The following is a 17,577-nucleotide window of genomic DNA, read 5'->3' as shown; positions in this document are numbered from 1 at the left end:
TCAATCAATGAATCAATTTTTCTCCCAGATTTAAGTCTTTCCTTTATCCAACACCAAGTGTCTCCACTTTTTGTCTAGCATTATGTCTCCTTTTTCTTACGAGTCTTCATTTTCATCTTCCCTTCTTTTTCTTCCACTTCCCACTGTCTGCTTTTTCTTCTCTCATTTTCTTTCCCTTCTGTTCATAATGGTTTTCAGGATAAGGATATCATCTGAGCTAGTGCCAAAAAGTTCAGTTCCCATAGATCTTTTGGTATTTCTCTGATGCCCATTTAAGGCTAAGTTTAACTTAGAGAGTGCAAGGTTATAAAATGTTCTTCTTAACGGCCTCACAAGCGCAGAAATGTGTGTGTGTGCGTGCCTGAGGGTACATGTGGGTCTGACATCTGCAGCTGGTAACATTCTCTTTCTGCTCATTGTAATTTTCATTCTACTAAATTTTCAGAGGGCAAGAAAAATGGAGACATTTTATTTCTGCAAAATAAATATCAGCTTAGTGATTAGGGTAATTGGTAATGAATTATGGAGTTTAAATAATGTTAGTATAAGATTTAATCATGATATATTGCAGGAATTAGTCAGATACTGTTTTCCCACTGTAGTGAGCTCTGATTTTTTTTTCATTCTACATTCATTTGACCGAAAGAAAGACTTTTGTATTTTGCCCTGTATTAGGGAGCATTTCAGAGCTCTCCTGATATTTGTTCCTTACTCCTATGATGGTATTTACTGTGTCATATTGCATCCTCATGTGCAAAGTAGATGACTAGCTTTTCAATAATTTGTTTCTCATTAATAAGAAATATATATTGTTTTTCTTTATAACTCAAGGTCCAAGTACTTAGCCTAGTACTTCAAGAGTACTCAACAAATATTGAAAGAATAAATGTTAAATATTTATTTAGAAAATTAGTTACACTTTTTATATTCTAATTTGTGGTTAAAAAGGTAAAAGGAGGTAAACACCCCAAAGCACTTATATCTTATTCTTGTATCTTCCTTTTCCTTTTGTGTTATTACAATGTACAGTGCAACTATATCAATCTATAACATATTTAATAACACAAAAGGAAAAGCAAGATATAAGGTCATTTCATGTTACAGAAGAGTAAATTCTAGTAAGAATGGAAATATCGCATTTTTTGTAAACACTACATATACGTGCAGTAGATAAAATGATTCAAGTTATATTCTCCAAGATGTGAATGGTAATTAATCCTAAGTGTAGGAATTATGAATAATTGCATTCTCGTATTTTGTCTTGTTTTATTTCTGTAATGATTTATAAGAAATAAAAATTATGTCTGCTTTAAGCAGAAAATTACAATGGAACTTATTTTCTAAAAAGTATTGCTTGTTCCATTTCTTCAAAGTATCAAATTCACTGTGTACAGAATTCTACATAATACCAGTTTTCTCTCTTTACCATATTCCCTATATTCCTGGTCATACTATTAATTTGCTATATTACTTGAATGTTCATAGGCTGTACAACCACCCTGTATACTTTATAATACATTCCAAGTCCAATGGATTAGCAAGTATATCAGTTATTTCTAAACGAACTTGAGTCTGGGTCTACATTGTTTCCAGAATTCAGGAAAACCCAAGTTTATCCATCTTTAAACCTACTCTTGGAAGATTTGGGCAAGGTCTAAGTAGATTTAATGGCTGTTACAGTAACTTTACTTCTCAAAGTGTGGGTGAGTAAATAAAAATGTATACAATAATTGAAGAGTTTAGAATTAGACACCAAGTTGCCAGCATGCACACCTGAGTGGCAGATTATGTTTGACATTTTTAAATAAGTCGTCATCATCATTTTCCCGCTGAATTGGACAATATGGGATCTTACACATCTGCTAAATGTCCTGGTTGGACAGCGGCAGAACAATGCAGAGTTCCAGCAAGCAGGACTCTGATGATGAAACACTGGTTCGTGATGGGGTGACTGAGTGAGAGCCCTGCACTAGGGATATCCAAGCAGAGAATGAGTGACTCCTTCTTTAAACCTGAGTTCATGCATTAGGTCTTATAATCTAATGCATGAAGATTTCATGAAAGGTACTCTAAACGGAAATCAATCTATTTTCATTTTACATAAAGGCTTGAAAGTTTATAGATTTTATGAACTCTAACATTTGCAACTTGATTTCACCTTTTTTTAATTGAAGATGCAGATTAACAGAAGGCATTTTTCTTGAAAGTGTCGATAATTAAAAAGTAATTTTCGAGTCCCTTTTTCCTTTAAGACGTACTAAGAAAATGTGTATTTTAAAGGAAAGTTACTAAGCACCAGATTATTTGAAATGTTATACAATTTGCACACTTTTTAAGGAAGTTATGTTTACAAGATAAAAATCATTTATAGTAGTAATTTATGAATAACTTAAAAGGGTCTAGGATATATTTCTAACAGATGGGCCTTATATAAACTTCAAGAAAAATTCCATTACAAAAGAAGATTTCAAAAATCCTTTAAAGTAAAAGAAATTGGAAGAGGGACTCTAGGCAGGTCACACTTATGATCAAGTAATCATCTATTTGGTTCAGAAACCCCTTAGGCAAATGTGTTTCTTGTCTACCCACCCTCTCCAAGTGTCTACTGATAAAACATAAGGTACCTTTTAAGTGTTAGAGGAAAAAAAAAACCCATCAAGTTTTAACATATAAAGCTGACTCCATTTCTGTTTAATCTCAAGTGTATATTAAGTGAGATATTTATCTTTTTTTCAAATTACATTTGTTTGGAAAAAGATACATAAAGAATTGAGAGCCTTCATATGCCGCGGCCACTGAATTTTGCAGTCAGCCTGTGGCCACAAGACCTCTTTTTTTGATGCTAAGTATAAAAGGTAATTGTACATATTAGCAAGTGTGAAAAGAGACTCCAAAGAGGTGCAGCTTACCCAGCACCCAGACTCAAGTTAAATACCATAATCATGCCAGCCACTGGCTACCACTCAGTCTCTGGGTCCGGAAGCCAGTCTGCCAAAAACCCAGATAGCCGGAAAAGCAGCCGTGTTTCATCATATGACTGATCCCAAGAAGCCAATTTAAAGGAAAATTATGTGTTCTACATTAAGAAGGAAAAAATATCTCTGATTTTACAAAGGTCGTTTCCTTTTAAGATAACAAAGAACATATATTTCAAAATTCAGTAATTTAAAAATATATACATAAACTTTAAATGCTAACAGGGCACATGAGCTTATCATTAACCTCAATGTAAGTGAGTTACTCCTTTTGCATCTACACAGACACAATGTTTCTTGAAAAAAATTATGAACTTCATTCTTAGTATAATGAGTTGCTATACATGTATAAATTCGATTTAAAACTTCTCTTTAAAATATTAAAGTTCATGGTTGCAATCTAAGAGTGGAACCTGCTGACTCCTTTGGAAGAAATGAAGCTTTAGAACTTTCATCTGAAGGATAGTAAGTAAAAATATTTTTAAGAAAAAAACAATGTTTTAAAAAATATCCCTAAGGCTAATCCATTAACCAATTAATCTTATAATTTTTTCTGAAAACATGCTACTGTACATGTAAAATGTATTTAAGTCTTTACTGGATTCTCAGAAATTTAGAAAGGACTAACAAATCTAATGAATGAATAACTGCTGAAGAATAATGATGTAATTCCTGGAAGCCTCTGAGTTGGAACTACTCACCCAATTTCTTTGCCAATTACAAATTGACTTCGAAATCTGCTTCAGGATGAAAAAGCTGCAAAGTTGACATGACTTCCAGAAAAATGAAGATCAACTCTACCAATTACGATTATGTTTGAAAATTTAAATCTATTCTACATTCTATGGTGTTCAAATAAACTTAGTGTTATCTAGGAAATGTGTGTTATTCTATTCTAAATAACTTATCTTTTTATGCTAACATTTCATAATTAAGTTTTCTTCCCCAAATAAAAGCATCTGGTAAAGACGTTTAAATTCATCCTAAGTGTAACATTAAACTCTATCATTTGTGGAATGTACTTTGGTCCCAAGAAATCTCAATTACATTAAGAATAATGAAAATATCTTGATGTATACATACATTCAAATGTATGTGAAAAAATGCAAATATTTTACTTTTCAAACTTCACCATCTAATTGTAATTTCTCAGTTTCTTCTCAAGATTAAACTTGAAAAGCAAGATGAAGTTTTGTCAGGGTAATGAGTATAATTTTTAAAATACAAGGCTTACTCACGCCTCAAAGCCTGTATACATGTATAGAGCTTGACCCCTATTTATCTGTAATACTTCATTAACATAACTTCATATACTCTAGTTTCACGATAAAGAAAGTGCTATACAATTTGATGCCACAACAAGCTCTAGAAAAATACACTCAGGCTGTAAATAACAATGAATTATTATGTAATATTACTTTTAGCTCAAGCTTATTTTTATTTTTATGGCTCCATGCTAGTTTTTTATCACATTTTATAAAGTTTAACTTCTTTGATATGTCATGAAACTGTTTCCCATCAGGACATTATTTTAGGTAGCTTACACACAGCACACACACTCTTTCGCTCCTTTCTACCTGTGACCTGGGAGACCAGGTGTCAGGCTTCCGTGGGCCTAGAGGGAACCAGCAAACTTGAGTCACTGCCCTCTCCCCACTGCACCGCCCTGCGCTGCAATTCAGCTCAACCGAAAGGATCACATTCTCGAGGATCCTTGAAACATAAATGTTCCCATGATCCATAATGAGGGATCAATGCCAGAGATTTTCAGCAGTCTACAGGTCATGAGTTTAACTGCTATTCAAATCTTAGTTGGTTTCAAATTGGCTTGACTGACCATTTAGATGAATAAGTTGGGCAATGCAGGATGCCTACCCAGCATCCATTCCTCCACCCCTTTTCTCTTACCCAAAGGAAGCTCTACTGGCTTCAGATACCCAATCATCCCTTCCATGTGACTCTGGGGAAGCATCAAGGACAGGCCCTAGTAAGTCTACATCAAACATATTACCACCACCAACCCCCACTTTGCCATGAACTATTTTAAAAACTCAAGCTTAAGCCAGGCAGCATACAAAATGTCTCTGGAGGCTATTGCTGGCCTGCAGTTGGAGGAGATGTCTTCTGTCTCAAGAGGTGAACAGGAAACCTGTTTCCTCAGTGACTGCTGACAACCATCTTACAAGAACAAAGAACTTCAGGGTAGGACAGAAAGTGAAACATAAAAGAGGGCAGGGTCAAGAGAAACAGAGTAACAAGGTAAAAGCCTTGATCACATCCTACCTGAGGCCCACTAGCTAGGGGCTTTTTGTTGTGGCATGCTATACATTTCCTTATTGCTGAGGACAATTAATGTCAGATTTTGTGGGTGTTGCAGCCAAGGATATCCCGACACTATTTCATTTTTAACAGAAGCAGTACTCTTGACAGTGCCTTCTAATTTGAATTAAGCACATTATTAGAATTTGCCATCAGTCACTCACTCAAAATTACCTTAGAGCCACAACCCCAGCACTGGCCACCCAAACTGAGTTCTCTGGTAGAAAAAGTTGAGACGCTTCTGCCACTATCATTATGTCTCAAAATCTTACCATTCAACTTAGAAATGTAAGAATAAAAATGTAATTTCATTAGAAGAATTTTCATTAAATAACAAAAACATTAAAAATATATACATTTTTACAATAAAATAGAAGTTTTCAGAAAGTGAGTTCTCATTTCTCTTCTTACCTCTTTCACACTGTGGACCAGTGAATCCATAAACACAAGCACAGCGGTTGGGTCCAATACAACGTCCACCATTCTGACATCCATTTTCACAGACAGCTGCACACAAAACCAGCAAGAAGCTAATTAAACAGCCAGTCTCCAAGCACAGTATAGTAGTGCAGCGATGCTGCCAATCAATGATCTTACATTAAATTACAGTAAATTACATTAAATTATACTGCAACTTGTGTAAATTACACAGGTTAAAGTTCACATCTTAAAGTTAAGTAAATATATTTAAGTATATTCAGGCAAAAGCTTACACACTTCATGTAAATCACATGGTCAAGCAAGCATTTGGTAAAACTACCCTTTTTTTTTTTTAAATCAGAATCATATTTGCTGGCTTTCATGCTCATTTAGTGAGAATACAACTATTCAATCCACAATTTCTGTTCTACTAACCCTATCATCTACATTTTCACTGGTAAGGAATGAATAAAATATGGAGAAATGAAGGAAAAAAGAGGCTGATCCAGGTAGCACAGGGAAGGAGCAGGAAGAGAAAATTTAACGTGAAAAAATAAAAATAGTACAGCAATTCAGGGAAAAAGCAAAAATCAGAGAAGAAAAGGAAGCCAAGTGGGGAAAAAGGTAAAGCTGGGAAGGGCAAAACAAAGAAAAGGGGGGAAAATACCATCAGCATTAGCTATAAAATGCTAACAGGAGTAATCAATGTGTAGAGACTATTTGCAGGTCATGAAGGAAAAAAAAGGGAAAAAAACTGTGTATGCACAATATGTTCTTTCAAATAAAATTAACTCACAATCCAAATGTTTTCAAAGTCATGCTGACAAACACACAGCACACGCTCTCTTTTGCTCCTTTAGCCTTGTGACCTGGGAGACCAGGAGTCAGGGTTCCATGAGCCCAGAGGGAGCCAGTAAATTTGAACGACTCATCTCTCCCCACTGCACTGCTCTACTCTGCAACTCAGCTCAGCCTAAGAGATCACACACTCTAGAATTCTTGGAACCTAAGTATTCTAAATACATGATCCATAATGAAGACAGTTGAATCCAAGAATCATGTCTTCTCCAGGAGAAAATACTGATACTAAGAGCATGTCTCCCAACCTACTCCCCTCTATTGAAACATTTGTCTTCACAGATGAATTAGAGGATTATATTCTATGACCTGTGTCAAAAAATGGAGTTGAAGGACACTAATTATTCAAATCCAAGGGAAGTGGGGAGCAAAACACTTCAAGTGAGATACATATCAAAAATGAGAAGATCAATAAGTATGCTGATACTTGATAGCACAGCAATGCTGCTATTTCCTTATCAGGTATGTTGACCTGGATAGATCGCCTATCATCTCCAGAATGCATTGAGTGATTTCTGTTTTGCCGATGATGGTCACAAGACTAAAACTCACTTGGAAATAAAAGATTATCTTGACCTTAAAGCGTCACTGTGTCAATGGCCTTAAAGGCACTTGTTTATAGTTAACTTCGATTAAAGGCATGATTCTGTGTGCCTCTGCCCAAGTACAGCTACCTAGGAACCACACCTTTCTGCTTCTTTACCTGTCTCCAGCTGAGTCCTACATAGCACTTCTGACTCATCATTGCCTTGAAATATTTGCAGACTTGAAATATGAGTAAATATGAAGGAGAAAGGAAAGAAATAAAGGCCCTGAGGAGCATGAAAAAAATAAAGTTGAATGGGAAGGTATTAAAAAAAACAAAACCCATCAGAGCATTCTGTGCAGTAATTCCACAGAAACGATTGCCAGGATTTGAAGACATGCATGTGTATGCTCACTGCAGCACTATTCACAATAGCAAAGATATGGACTCAACCCAAATGTCCATCAACGATAGACTGGATAAAGAAAATGTGATACATAAACACCATGGAATACTATGCAGTCATAAAAAGGAACAAGATCATGTCCTTTGCAGGGACATGGATGGAAATGGAAGACATTATCCTCACTAACTAATGCAGGAACGGAAAACCAAACACTGCATGTTCTCACTTATAAGTGGGAGCTGAATGATGAGAACACATGGACACAGGGAGGGGAATGACACACACAGGGGCCTGTATGGGGAGGGAGAGCTTCAGGATAAATAGCGTGCAGGGCTCAATACATTGGTGATGGGTTGATAGGTGCGGCAAACCACCATGGCATATGTTTACCTATGGAACAAAGCTGCATGTCCTGCAAGTGTATCCCAGAAATTAAAATACAATTAAACTTTTAAAAAAGAAAAATTAAAAAAAACAATTGCTAAAAAGATGCACTGCAAAATATTAGGTCCAAATTGATGTGATTAAAATGTGTGAAATTTTCTTTAAATCCTATTGAGCTGTAGGAAATTTAAATTACGGTCACTTTTCCAAATGTGTTCTCTCATCACAATGCCAGCCTTTAAAAAAGACAACAGATGGGAAAAGCCATCCACACTGGCTGTGACACTCAGGATACAACCTTGGGTAAATGAAGGAAGGGCTTCTACCAGGGTTTTCCAAAACAGAGTTTCCAAATCCCAAGTAGAATAAGGCTGGATGAACCTTGGGCTTCTCCTAGAAAGAGCTGGCCCATTACAAATTAAACCTAATCTAATCTGTCTAGGTTGGACTATCAATGCCTCCCTTCTCACTGAAGTTTTTTGGAGGTTTACAAATTATAGTTATTGCTTATAAAAAATATTTATGTTAACTTGTAATATACGTTTCTTGTAACTTTTAATGAATCAATAAAGAAACATTTTCAATTTCTCAATTTTAATTTCTAGTATTACAAATATTGAGAGATGGAACCCATATAAACAAAAGACATTTGAGACCCTCAATAATCTTTAAAAATGTAAAGGGATCCTATGAACAAAAAGATCAAGGGCCACTGATACAACCATTTGCTTGTATTCCCATCTCTCATGTGAGAATGGGGTCCCCCAGGATAAGACCAGATCGGTTTGCTTTGAATCCCTGTCACCTACTGTAGTATCTGATATACTGCATTAACTCCACAAAATCCCACACGTCAAAATTTCACAGCATTTTTTCAAGTACTTGGCAAGGCAGAACAGTACAGTGAACAGATAATGAGCTCTGCTGTCCCCAGCATGCACTCACCACACCATCTCTGACTGTTAGCTTCCTGGCCTGCAAAGAGATTTAACAGTTCCTCCCCTACGGACACTTGAGGACTAACTAAAATAGCATGTAAGACAAAGTGCACAGTGGCTGCATGCTTTATTCTACATTCTTAATTCCTTTCCTCTTTTAAATACAGAAAGTTTGTGCGGGAAAAAAAAAAAAAAGTCTGCAGCACCCAAAGTTTACATTAAAGAGCAATAGCAAAAGAAGAGAAGCAGGAAATACTGATAAAAGTAGAAGCAAAAACCAAAAATGGTGAATTTCCTTTTTTAAATGAATTATGATGAAAGGTATTTTACAAAATAACATTTTTTGATAACAAAACAGAATGGCAACAGCAATTTACATTTCAACTGCAGTCAGAAAAAAATCTGAAAATGCCTGAATTTCCACCACGGAAGGAATGCTGACGACCCAGGAAGAAAACTATGTTTACACCTAGCGTGACAGTGGCGTGAAAGGCAGGAGAGAAAAGACTTACTCTCCTTACCCTGCTTTATTCTTCTCCTAAAACTTCTCACTACCTAAATGTGTATTAGGTATTTATCTTTTTAGTACTAACTGTAGTTTCTACCAGAGTATGAGCTCTGTGTGGCCAGGGTATCATCTTACCTGTTCACAGTAGTTACTCAATCAACATCGCTGAATGAAATGAATGAAATGGAAGAATGCTAAGAAGCGCTGTCTATGTTTCCAGGAAAGCAGCTAAGCAGTCTCAACGTCTCATCCTATTTCTAAGACTTTTCTGGAATCATAAATTGAAAAATGTTCTATTTGCTTCTTTGTTCTCAGTACTGTAACACTCTTTCGGTAAAAGACGACCTAGAAAGCATTTTCCTTACATCATTCCTTGAGCTGACATCTGTTAGTTATCATACCTTCACCTTCTTATTTGCTGACAAATAAATTTTGTTTGTTACACATTTTGCTTCCCCCCATGTTCTCTTGCCCCTGAGATAAACATTAGACAAGGAAGACGTCACCCCATGAAAAACGTAGAGAATAAATGTTCAGTATCTGCTGATTTTGTGACCTAGTGACTTGGCCTTTCCTCTGATTGGAAAATGTGGGAACATCGACATGGCTTGACACTGGGGTGGAAGATCATCAAAGCATTTTAGAAGGGGAAAGTGCTTTCCATCCCTGCCTTCCCAGTCCTGTAAGAAGCACAAGAGACACACCCACTACAGCGTGTTCTGTACAACCCTCCAGAAAACACACAGATACACACGTATGCCCAAGGCAGGGACAGCAGCTTAATTCAGATGGAAGACAGCTATTTCAGGACAGATTTGAGCAAATACTCTGAAAAATCAGTTGAGGCAAGTCAAGGCTCTCTCCGCTGTGATTCTAATTTTCATTTTTCCCTCTACAGAGTAAAAAGATGTGTTTCAAGAACACAGATGTATCTCTTCATTGGTTATGGAACTTTCTGCAACAGAGTTGCAATCAGATCTCCTAACACTTTACTGAGGCCTAAAAATATATAGAGATCTATCTTTTTGTGAATACTGTGTTCATGATAGACTTCTATCTTTCTTTTCTGGTTATAAATAGAAGTCTATGGTATAAAATGTGGAAAATATCTGAATGTACAAAGAAAATATAGAAAAAGTACCATCCATGGAATGAGAAACTCTGCTGCATTTATCTGTCCCAGTGTTGTCCAGTTATTTCTGCTCTCCCCTGGCCAACTCTAGCCTAGAGAAGTTATTACATTGGCCCCTCCTATTCTTGCTAGAAAATGGACCCCAATGTACTGTATTCTCTTAAATACCCTCACCTTCCATTTCCAAAACTTCAGTCTTCTCCTCTTGTCATACCTGAGAACCACCCACACAAGGAATCTGCAAACTATGCCCCAAAGGCCAGATCTGGGCCACTGCTTATTTTTGTACTTCCCATGAGATAAGAGGAATTTTGACACTTTTAAGTAGTTCAAAAGTCAGAGAAATAATACTTGGTCACAAGTGAAAATTGTACGAAATTCAAATTCCGGTGTCTATAAAGCATAGACACCGAAACACACCCTAGCTCTTTCATTTATGTGTCATCTAGGATCACTTTTGCACTATGACAACAGAGTTGAGTATTTGCAATGGAGAAAGCAAGGTCTAAAATATATACCATCTGGCCTTTACAAAAAAAGTTGGCCTACCCCTGACTTTAACAGAATATTTTTCTTTAAATGGATATACCTATTTCACATAAAATTCTTTTAAAATAAAACTTTATAGCACTTATAAATAGAAAGCTATAATCACCTTAACTAGAAGGCAACTGTGGGAATTACTGCAACAACTATAATGAGATACAACTTCACACTCATTAGCATGATTATTATTATGCAAAAAAGACAGGAAATAACCAGGGTTGGCAAAGATGTAAAGTGGAAGCCTTGTGCACTGCTGGCGGGAATGTAAGACAGTGCCATCTCTATGGAAAACAGTACGGCAGCACTTCACAAAATTAAAGATAGAATTACCATACAATCCAGCAATTCCACTTCTTGGTATACACCCAAAAGAACTGAAAGCAAGGGCTCAAACAGATATTTCAGCATTATTCACAATAGCCAAAAGGTGAAAGCAACTCAAATATCCATCAACAGATGACTGGATACACAAAATGTGGTATATTCATATAATGAAATATTATTTAGCCTTCAAAATGAAGGAAATTCTGACACATGCTAAAACATGGATGAACCTTGAGGGCAGTATGCTACGTATGATAAGCCAGGCACCAAAGGACAAATACTTCACGCTTACACTTATGTAAAATATCTTAAATAGTCAGATTCATAGAGACAGAAAGTAAATGATGTTTACGGGTGTAGGGGGAGAGGGAAATAGGGGTTATTGTTTAATAGGTACAGAGTTTCAGATTTCCAAGATGAAAAGAATTCTGGAGATGGATAGTGATGATGGTTACACAACAGTGTGAATGTATTTAATGCCACTGAACTGTGTACTTAAAAGTGGTTAAAATGGTAAATTTTGTTATGTATATTTTACCACAATTTAAAAAATTGTTTAATTGCAGCAAAAATAAAATAATGTTAACTGAAAACAAGCTAGATCTTATTTTACACCCAAGGCTTGGTTTTTCTATGTTTAAAAAAGAAATCAGCAGTTCTTAAGGAAGCCTTGAAGATTAGCATGGAAACTATAGTCTAAATCAGGTAAAAATGCAAATAAAGTAAAAAGGGACTTACTGTTTGTGATTCAATTTCATAAATCACACTTCTTTAATGTCACATCAGGTAACATTACTTATCCCTTCTTAAAATATGTGAATTTCCATAAATGTCGCACAATTTAGAGAATATTGCCCAAAAATGTTCCCCAGTGATGTGTCACAATCCAGAAACTATAATTCTTATACTCTTGTAAAAGGTTATTTCTTGATTCATACAGGGCATTCTCCAGTGAGGGTACCAGCTTTGCTGGGTTACAGCTCCCTGTTTCACAATAACATCTGACTTTTAAAAATCATTACATCACCCTGCATTTTAGTATCAAATATATTTGAACAAAGAGTTATTTACCAGATTGGCTCTCCTGGGTTGATTCTGAGAAGTTTTTAAAAATCATATATATAAAGGGGGCCCTCGGGAGGGAAGGTAGAAGTAAAAATGAAAGAAAGAGATAGATCACAGAAAACTTGCCCATTATTTTTTTTTTCAGGAAAATATACATGTTTTATGGAGCTGGATAAAGGAAAACAAATAAATCACAGAAAATCTGTGAGATGTGCCACATTTGCTAAAGCACTAGTTACCAGTTGTTGATCAGTTACTATTCAAGAACATCACTACTCTAAAAGCACAAAATTCTAAAAGAATTCGAAAAATCCTTCAGGATAAAAATTAGAAATTCAGTTTTAAGGTATGATTTACTACATAAAATTGTTTTTTCAAAGGATTGAAGGATTTATGAGACCTTAAATTATAACTTAATATGAACTATCCACCAAATCAAATGATGTCTAACAAGTGAAGTTGATTCCAATGTCCCTTACGTTGTCCACAGTAAGTTCCAATATATCCTTTCTGGCACTGGCAGTGGTCCTCGGCACAGCTCCCCCCATTCATGCATCTCAGGCTGCACTGCTGAACTGCAAAGAGCAGTAACAAAAAACATAAAAACATCAGTCACCAAAATCAGTGTGTGAGAGGTTATAAAACTGTAAACTCAACATCCAATTCAATCGCCATGATATCTTACAGAAGGAAATATTAGGACCCAAACATATTTTTATTTATTATTTTTTATAAGTACATACACGGGCATATTTGTGATAACATGTTATTCAGGATGCATTTAAAACATATTACACTTTCAATGTTGGAAAAAAATAAACAAAAAGTGACTAGAAGCATAGTTTCCGGCAAGCAGGAGGCACCTTTTGCATTCAGAATGCACGAGCTGAGTGCCCGCCACTCCAGCTCAGGGCAGTGCTGTCATAATGGACTTGATGGCGATCCTCACAGAGCTTGAATTCCGGTAGGGAATCATGGAAAACACAGGTAAACAAATACCACAAAGTAATTACAGACTGCGATTAACTGGCTGAAGTAAACTGTTGTGAAGGAGACTACCCTGAAGCCAAGAAGGAGCTTAGACACCGGCACCACACAAGGCCACTCTGAGGCCACATTTACCCTGAGATGTGAAGGATGAGAATGAGCCAGGTATTAAAAGTACCAAGAAGGAACTTCAGAAAGAGAAGAACCAGCAAATCAAAAGACCTTAGGATGGTAAAGGGTTTCTTCTGAAGAACGGAGAGTTGCCCGTGGTTAAAAAGAGGCAAACAAGGAAGAGATGTTGCAGACCTAGGCAGAGGCCAGTCAGCTAACACAGGGCCTCCTCAGCCACCAAAAGGTTTTCATTGTAGCTCATATGCAACAGGGAGTTATTGAAAGGATTTAAGTGAGAGAGTGATGTGATATAATCTACATTTTAAAAAGACTACTCTAACTGCTCTGCAGAAAATGGATTTGAAGAGGGCGAGAGTCTGGGAGAAGGATAAGGACAGTCTGCACCACATGGTAGCAGTGGAGATGGAAAGGAAAAGATAAATCTAAGATAAATGTTTTCCAGTAAAGCCTACAGGACTTGTTTAAAGAGTTGATGTAGAGAAGGAGAAGCAGCAGTTACTTAAGCACCAGGTGGATGGCAGGGCCATTTGCCAAGGCAGGAGGAACTGTGGTTCAAGTAGCCTGTGGTCAGCAATAAATCCAGGGTTTCCTTTTGGACATGCTCCTAAGTTTCAGTTGCTTGCTATTCCTTGAGCAGAGATGTCAAATGGGAAAGGGAACATAGGAGTGTGGAGGTCAGTGGAGGGATCTCCAGTGTACATAAATATTATGAGTTATCAACATATTGGTAGTCGAAAACATGTATGTTAATGAGTTCACCCAGGAAGGGCAGAACTCAGGAATACCAAACCTTGAATGGAAGACTGAAGAAGATACAGAAAAGAGACTAAAAACTAATAATCAAGAAAAGGAGCACTGAGGGCCACTGGCATTATGAAAGACAAAGGTGTTTCAAAGAAAAACGAAAAAGAGCATTTGAAGAAGATAGTGATTAATAGTGCCAAATGCTTTAGTGAGGTCAAACAGGATGATGACTGGAGGGTTAGAAAAGTTACCGATGAAATGGAAGTATGAATCACTGGTACCTGGGAGGCGGAGATTGTAGTGAGCCGAGATCATGCCTGGGCAACAGAGTGAGACTCCTTCTCGAGAGGAAAAAAAAAAAACCTAAATGGAAGTATTCCCCAAGGTCAAATGAATGCACAGATTCCTTGCTAAATTGCATACCACAAACAAAGAGTGGGCCAGTGAATTTCCCAGCTTCCAGGCAGAGGAATTAAGAAATTGAATCTTAAAATTCCTCCAAGATTGGGTTTTTTGCCAAAGGCAAGTATGAGAGAACTAAGAATAGGCTAATGAACACACGGGCAACAGTTTCTTGTAGGCAATCAGGCGAGAGAGAGAGGTTAAGGTTAAGTTGCTGATGAAATGTTCTCGATAAAATAGTCAAGAAATCTTGATGAATTTGAATGGAGGGCTTTAAAATGCTGAGGAAACGGCAGATTCAAAGGAAGTGAAATTAAGAGTTTTCATCAGGAGTTTCATCAGAAGACAATGGCATTTGTTGTATGAATCTTGAATCTTCTTCCTGAGTCAGACATTCTGTATATTACCTTCATTTAGGGAAAATTTGAAGAAAGATATATAAAAAATATGACTTCACACTAGTTGAGGCAGGATTTAAAGCATTTATTGAATTATTGGACAGTTAAATAAACAATCTTGCTTCTGCTTTGTTATACTGTTATCTTAAATACTAGCCTAAAAGATTAATCTTGGATCTTAAGGACCCAAACATTTCTAATTGGGTCATGAATCACGCAATCACAGTTCACAGTTATAGTTATCTTACAGAGTTGTTGGCAGCTAACACAGTGAAGAAAAATAGGGCCGTATTTGTAAAGTATCTTGTCAATACTCAGTAAGCATATGCTGTCTTTGGAGTTCTCTTCTCCTTCCCCCTTAGATAGCCCACAAAACAGGAGTTAAGCAAAAGCAATAAATACAGCCTAGTGTTTGAGACTACACACCTAGGCATCAGAATACCTGGATTCAAGTCTGTGTTTCCTTGGACCAGTTAATTAAATCATATGTTCTTTACTTTCCTACTCTGTAAAATGGGATATTAACAGTATCTCATAATGGTGATGTATGCATTAATTAAAGTAGTAACACTTAAAACTGCCTGGCACATAGTAAAAACCTAGTTAAGTCATAGCAATTATTCACCAAGAGTTACTTCTCCACTGAATTCTGACTCTTTTCTGAATAGACTTATGGCTCCTGGACCAGAATTAAAGCATTTTTCTCATTGAAAACCATAATCCACTTAAGGCAAACACTAAGTCACCAAATATTTTTACTCTAAAGATTAATACACACATAATTTGTAAGGAAAATAATCACGGATTTATATTCTTTTTGAGAAGGACATTTATCATTTACCCCAAAGCTTAAGGAAAATGCAGTAAAAAGTCCACAAATAAGAAACATACTTGATTTTGATCCACAGGTTGGTGATATTTGCCCACTGGAACAAGTACACATGTTAGGACGGGAACAAAATCCATCTCCACAACTATTTCTACAAATTGCTGCAGAAAGCACAATAGGAAAAATGAATGACTATATAATAAACCATAGTTTACAAAACAAGAAAGCCATATTTAAAAATAAAAAGCCTGAAAAACTAAAATAAAATATGTAATGTAAATGTCTAACTTCAGATACGCAATAAAATTATCCATTGTAGACTTGGAAATAAGTCTCACAAGTATCATTATGATAATGTGTAAACAAATTGCATAATCTTTCAAGGAATCTCCACACTGTTTTCTATAGTGGCTGTAAAAGTAGAACTACAATTTGATCCAGCAATCCACTAATGGGTATCTACCCAGAGGAAAAGAAGTCATTATTCAAAAAGATGCTTGCACATGCACGTTTATAGCAGCACAAATAACAACTGAAAAATCATGGAGGCTGGGCGTGGTGGATCATGCCTGTAATCCCAGCACTTTGGGAGGCTGAGGTAGGCACATCACAAGGTCAGGAGATCGAGACCATCCTGGCCAACATGGTAAAACCCTGCATCTACTAAAAATACAAAAATTAGCTAGTGGCGCATGCCTGTAATCCCAGCTACTTGGGCGGCTGAGACAGGAGAATCGCTTGAACCAGGGAGTCAGAGGTTGCAGTGAGCCAAGATCACTGCACTGTACCACTCCAGCCTGGGCGACAGAGTGAGACTCTGTCTCAAAAAAAAAAAAAAAAAAAAAGAAGAAGAAGAAGAAAAATCATGGAACCAACCCAAATGCCCATCAGTCAATAAATAAAGAAACTGTGGTATACATACACTATACACACACACACACATATACAATGTATATATAAACACATACACAATTGTGTGTGTGTGTATATATATAGCAGCCGCAAGAAGGAATGAATTAACAGCATTTGCAGTGACCTGGATGAGATTGGAGACTATTATTCTAAGTCACGTAACTCAGACATCATATGTTCTCACTGATATGTGGAAGCTATGAGGATGCAAAGGCATAAGAACGATACAATGGACTTTGGGGACTTGCAGGAAAGAGTGGGAGGGGGCAGGGATAAGAGACTGCAAATATGGTACAGTGTACCCTGCTCAGGTGAGGGGTGCATCAAAATCTCACAAATCACCACTAAAAGACTTATTTGTGGAACTAAATACCACCTGTAATCCAATAACTTATGGAAAACTAGAAATAAAAATAAAGTCATACATAAATGTTACAGAATAAAAACATAGTAGAATAAAATAAAGCACACCTTTTTTAAGTTTAAAATACATATGTAAATATATGTGTATAAATGTGTGTATATATAAAAATGTGTATATATATGTACGTGTGTGTGTGTGTGTGTGTGTGTGTGTGTGTACACACAAATTGGCTTTAAAAGGTCTAAAAGAACTTTCACCAAACAGTGCAATGGATCTCACTGCCTGATGGCATTACATGTGGATTATTATTTTTATAATAAATATTTAAAGCTTTGCAATAAAGAAAAAATGGCATAATCCTAAATGTTTAACTCTCTTATCAATACAGTCTCTTTCATTAAAGACTGA

General features: G+C 36.4%; 1 protein-coding gene across 2 annotated transcripts in view; it reads right to left on the bottom strand.

Moving 5' to 3' along the window:
• Nucleotides 1-17,577, bottom strand: part of FBN2 (fibrillin 2) — a 262,792-nt gene that overhangs the window by 239,316 nt on the left and 5,899 nt on the right. The window contains exons 3-5 of one of the 2 annotated variants that reach the window (XM_003920636.4): nucleotides 15,956-16,054; nucleotides 12,881-12,976; nucleotides 5,706-5,801 (exon numbers count right to left, since the gene is read on the bottom strand). In XM_003920636.4, coding sequence (XP_003920685.2) covers nucleotides 5,706-5,801; nucleotides 12,881-12,976; nucleotides 15,956-16,054 — 291 coding nt within the window. Of the gene's footprint in view, nucleotides 1-5,705; nucleotides 5,802-9,469; nucleotides 9,597-12,880; nucleotides 12,977-15,955; nucleotides 16,055-17,577 lie in introns of those variants that run through there. The other variant, XM_074381877.1, reaches the window with a different exon arrangement.

Source organism: Saimiri boliviensis, chromosome 1 (assembly GCF_048565385.1).
Source record: "Saimiri boliviensis isolate mSaiBol1 chromosome 1, mSaiBol1.pri, whole genome shotgun sequence".
Taxonomy (NCBI): Eukaryota; Metazoa; Chordata; class Mammalia; order Primates; family Cebidae; genus Saimiri; species Saimiri boliviensis.
The sequence above is the reverse complement of the archived record's forward strand: the minus strand, read 5'-3'. Positions and strand labels throughout refer to the sequence as shown.